Here is a 5,372-nt window from a genome sequence, read left to right on the forward strand (position 1 = left end):
AGTAGCAGTGCTGAAAGAGTATCATTTTTTTACTTTTGTATGGAAAAATGCATGACGTTAATACGTGATCATACAAATGATTAAAAAATTGCTTTTTCAGCGCTGCTACTTTCTGTGAACTCTACATAAGGGACACATACAACCCTGTTATTGTTTTGTTTTATGTATTATTATTCTTATAAAATAAGGGGGCAAACGAGCAAATGGGTCACCTGATCACTTAGTTTTGTTACACGTTGTATAATTGACCACTATCGTAGTCGATATTGCAGTCTCAATCATGGTTGTCCATGATTAATAGTCCAAATTGAAGACTTTAAGTTTTTATTGTGCTACAGATTAAAATACCAAAATGTTCCATGGTTTCCAATAGAAAAATATTTTAAAAATAAAATGTTATTATAAGAGGGTCAATTTGAAGCGCCTTTTCCACCTACGCATCGCATCGTCTGAGTAGACTTATTAAAGTGTTCCCGCTAAGACTCTTGATAATAATGTATATTGTGTTGCTTCGAAGAAATGGCTTTTCTATCCGACGTCTTGTAGACTATTAAAGGAGGCTTTATTATTTAATTCACTTATTTAATTCTAAACATTGTTTGTGGCAGATTACTCAGAGACAAACATTAATTATTACTCAACAGTAGTTTAAAAAATATATGATTATAATTATTATTATTATGAAACCACGGTTAAAGCATAATAGATATAACCAGTAGACTCATTTAAAACAAACTGACCAATCGGGTACCCCTGTCATGCTTAGAATATAAAGGTGCCGGTTGGCAGCGGGCGACATGAAGCGGCGGTAGACGACGTGTCGTCGCGACACTACTGGTTTCCACGTATTTCTATGAAATACTCTTCGCAGCTAGCGACACGAAGCTAGCAACACATTTCATATAAATACATAGAAACCAGTGTTGTCGCCACGACACGTCGTCTGCCGCCGCAACATGTCGCCCGCTGCCAACCGGCAATTTTACGAACGGCTTAGCAACGCAGAGACACCGCGCGCGCCGGCAGATATGACATTCTACGTCAAACGTATAAACGAGCACACTTCTAAGTCGGTCTACTGGTTCCTTCTGTTTATTGTGGTAAAATCATAAAGTTAATATACCTAGCGGAATAGAGTAACAATCTCGAGCTGTCAAACTAAACCGAAATTGGTTTTCATCTGTGTGAAAAATATGTGTACGTAATACGTATACACTTACACAAGCATGATTGAACATGAATTCTATGAGATTTAATTGTCAACGTGCAGCACGTGCCGACTGGACGTCAAAAAAAGAGTGCTGCTGTCATGTATCACACGTCTCTTTTTAACACGCAGTGTTACTGATAGTGACATCTCTCTTGCTCAGGCCTTTGTTTCTCTATTCCGCTAGGTATATGATAAAATTGAAACTACCGCGGTATTTGACAGCCAGATGAAAGAAATTTAGGTGATGTAATAAAAGTTCAACATCAATAGATTTTAACATAACGTCGTTGCGGCTGCCAAATCATCTGTGATTTTAGTAAAATTTTCAGGGATAAACAATAAACTATTATTTTTATTTAATGATGGTTGGACCATAAAGTTAATATACCTAGCGGAATAGAGAAACAAAGGCCTGAGCAAGAGAGATGTCACTATCAGTAACCCTGCGTGGTAAAAAGAGACGTGTGATACATGACAGCCAGCACTCTTTTTTTGACGTCCAGTCGGCACGTGCCGCACGTTGACAATTAAATCTCAAAGAAATCATGTTCAATCATGCTTGTGTAAGTATATACGTACACATATTTTTACACATACATGAAACCAATTTCGGTTTCGTTTGACAGCTCGAGATTGTTGCCCTATTCCGCTAGGTATATTAACTTTATGGATTGGACTTATCAATAAATAAAAAAATGCAGTATGGTGGCAAATCTTATTATGTATGAACTAAGACCTTTAATTTATTGATAAATCCATCAAAAATTGACGTAGGAGAGCCATGGCTCTCCTACGTCATTCAAGCATGCTTCGGCACGCTTACAGGAAACCGGCGTGAAACAGCGCTTGCGCTGTGTTTCGCCGAGTGAGTGAGTTTACCGGAGGCCCAGTCCCCTACCATTTTCCCTTCCCTACCCTCCCCTATTCTTTTCCCTACCCTCCCCTATTACTCTATTCCCTCTTAAAAGGCCGGCGACGCACCTGCAGCTCTTCCGATGCTGCGAGTATCCATGGGCGACGGATGTTGCTTTCCACCAGGCGACCCGTTTGCTCGTTTGCCCCCTTTATTACATTAAAAAAATCATACAATAAGTTTATTTTCTACCCCTGGTAATTTGACTAATAATAAAACATAATATTATACTTACAGGATTTGGCAGGCGCAACGACGATAAGGTTATGGACCTTATCGTCGTCATTACGTACTTACTTACTAGTAATATTACGTCTTTGACTTCTGTCGTTGTTTGAAAGTTGCAAAATAAACATAATAAATAAATAAAAATAAGTAAGTATATTTTTATCATTTTTTTCCGATTTTATCAATAACCATACATTTTAAATGTAGGTCTATGCCACACGTGCAATAATTAAAAATATACCCTGTACTTTTTTGTCACTAGGCTACCAAAATACGTTTTGTGGATGTCAAAATAATCGAATAGATTTTTTTTTGTTTTTATCGTTTCTTTTCTTGAAGATGGCATTTGAAAATCCGGCTATCGTAATCGATAATGGAAGCTACATGATAAAAGCTGGGTTTGCTTGTGATAACCATCCAGTCTCCATGTTCAGAACTTTAGTTGGAAGACCAGAAAACGTGTATGTTGAGCTTAAGACAGACTACTATGATGTTTATGTAGGAAATGAAGTAGTAGAGAGGATAGATGATCTAGTAGTAAATAAACCTGTGGTTAGAAGTTTGATAGTAGACTGGGATGACATGGAAAGGGTATGGTATCATATCTTCTATAAGGAACTAAGAGTTGCCCCGGAAGACAGAGCAGTTATCATGGGGGTCGCTTCAAAAAGTTCTATGGAAGAAAGGTAAGTTTTTGTACCACGACTAGTCGTTTTTTTTTTTAAAGACCAAAATATCATCTTTTATGTAGTTATTCTAGTCTACCATTGAACTGGAATAACAAATTTAAACCTAATTAGAAAAATAAAATAAAACTTACCAATTTCCAATAAGAACGCGTATAGCCTTTCTTTAATTTTCTCAGAAACATATTTGTGCCCTATATATGTATAAGGTTGGTTCTAGTGTCGCCCTATGTAAATATTTTACTAAACTCTTGCTGTCTTCATAATCTTGATGATGAAGAAAAAAAGATGATAAAATAAATAGTAAATCTGCAAAACTCGGTCCATATTTCTTTCGCAGGAGTAGAAAGTTTGTTGCATCTTAGTATGTAGCTTAAGGAAATGTGTCTTGTGCAAATTCACCGTATGAAAATCAGTTGCTCTAGGTAGGATAAACGTACTGAGTAAACTTTAAAGTTTACAGTCGCTGAAGAAAATTTTAACAGCATAAATTGAACTTAAGACTATCATTATTTATTACCACTAATTATAATATTATAAAATACTGGTTTTTATCAGGATTTTTTGAAAGATTAAGGGCCTGTTTCACCACTTCCTGATAATTGCCTAATAGGCTATCCACCACTTAACTTGACAGATGAAGTATGGAGAATCTGTCAAAAAAGTTGTGAATAGCCTATTAGGCACTTTAGCAGAAAGTGGTGTAACAGGCCCTAAATAACTATTATTATTAGTCACTAAATAAAAGTTATAAATTATAATCTTTTATCACGCGGGAGACGTAATTTTTTCCGGCCTAACAATAAACAATTATTATTATTAACTACTATCACGTCTATGAAACACATACGTAACATTACACATTTTTAGCGGCATTTTGCTGTACCATTTAGCCATTATTTGCTTCATGCTAATATATTACTCCGGTATTTATTTATTCCACTTGTTGAATGTATGATTCATTATATTTTAATGGAAAACAATGTGCTATTTATTATTAAAATACTTTATAGTAGCAGTTAATTACTTTTGGAATATGGTTTTCTATTAATAAAGGATGCGCTAATAATATTCCGGATTTATTTCTAGTTTGAATATTATTTAATTTCAATTATTCATCTAATTATTATCAGGTTTTATTTCAAACATAATTTGGCGATACTTATATCGTTATCTTATATCAGGATGTTTATTGACTGTGTAGTTTACGACGTATAATTTCCATCGCAATTTGTATATTTACTATTTACTAAAAAATTGTTAATAATAAACTCGACAAACTCAGAAACTTCAATAGCGCAGGATTTCTACTAATTTAAATTAATATAATTGCAGAATCCAGTGCTTCGAAACATCATTTGAGACGCTGAACGTTCCCGCACTTTGCATCCAATCTCAGAGCGTATTAGGTATGTACGGGTCCGGTCTTACAACGGGCATTTGTGTGGATATGGGTCACGATACCACCAACGTAGTTCCCGTGTACGAGGCGCGGACGATCAAATATGCACAAATCGAAACTGGGGTGGCCGGCCGGCAGATATCCGAGTACATGAGACGTTGTTTGCACGAGTGCTGCGATCTCAAATCGGCTACCGACATGGAGGTTCTGAAGCGGACCTGCTACGTCACTAAGGATTGTGCTATGCCGATAAAGGACTGTACCCGCAAGTATAAGCTGCCCAGCGGGGAGGAGATTGACGTGAGTAATGAATGTTTCATGGCCGCGGAGATGATCTTCCAACCGGACTTGGTTATAGGCGAGGAGACTGGTTACATACCGTTGCACGAAGCGGTCGTCACCGCTGTTTCGAAGTGCGATTCTGAGCTGCACTCTCAGCTGTACGACGGGATTGTCCTCTGCGGTGGCTTGGCTATGGTCAAGGGTACTGCTAAACGCTTGCACTGCGAGTTTGAGAACAAAGTGAACGAGCCTATACAAATCCGCCAGTCGCCTGAGTGCTATGCTACTCCGTGGTTGGGAGGGGCCGTTTTCGCGGGCTTGGACGGCGCGAGGGACATGTGGATTGAAAAGGAGCAGTACGAGGAACATGGGCATAGAATTATAAAAAATAAAAGGACATTTTAGAAGAAAATACTTTGTTATAACTTTTTCCCGCGACTTTGGACGTTTAAAATAAAATCCTTTAGGAACATTCCCGCATAGGTGCATTGCCGCGCGTTATAAAGTTGCCTATTTTCTTTTCCGTGACCTACTCTTTATGTGTGCCATATTTTTTCAAAGTCGCTCCAGCAGTGCCCTGATCAAGGGCAATCTGGATTGATTATAAAAAATGTTCCTCCAGTCAAATGACCTCACTTGCACAAAGTAACA

General features: G+C 37.5%; 1 protein-coding gene across 1 annotated transcript; it reads left to right on the top strand.

Moving 5' to 3' along the window:
* Positions 1-2,662: 2,662 nt before the first annotated feature.
* Positions 2,663-5,126, top strand: LOC121738472 (actin-1-like). Its single transcript, XM_042130533.1, has 2 exons — positions 2,663-3,037; positions 4,373-5,126. The coding sequence occupies exons 1-2, from the start codon at positions 2,691-2,693 to the stop codon at positions 5,124-5,126; spliced, it is 1,101 nt and encodes a 366-aa protein (XP_041986467.1). The 5' UTR covers positions 2,663-2,690.
* The last annotated feature ends 246 nt before the right edge of the window (positions 5,127-5,372 follow it).

This window comes from Aricia agestis, chromosome Z (genome assembly GCF_905147365.1).
Source record: "Aricia agestis chromosome Z, ilAriAges1.1, whole genome shotgun sequence".
Lineage (NCBI taxonomy): Eukaryota > Metazoa > Arthropoda > Insecta > Lepidoptera > Lycaenidae > Aricia > Aricia agestis.

Bases quoted from the DNA above. Each gene is read 5' to 3' on its own strand.
- LOC121738472 (XM_042130533.1), top strand. From the start codon at position 2,691: ATGGCATTTGAAAATCCGGCTATCGTAATCGATAATGGAAGCTACATG. The intron at 3,038-4,372 runs GTAAGTTTTTGT...ATATAATTGCAG, and splicing joins AAAAGTTCTATGGAAGAAAG to AATCCAGTGCTTCGAAACAT.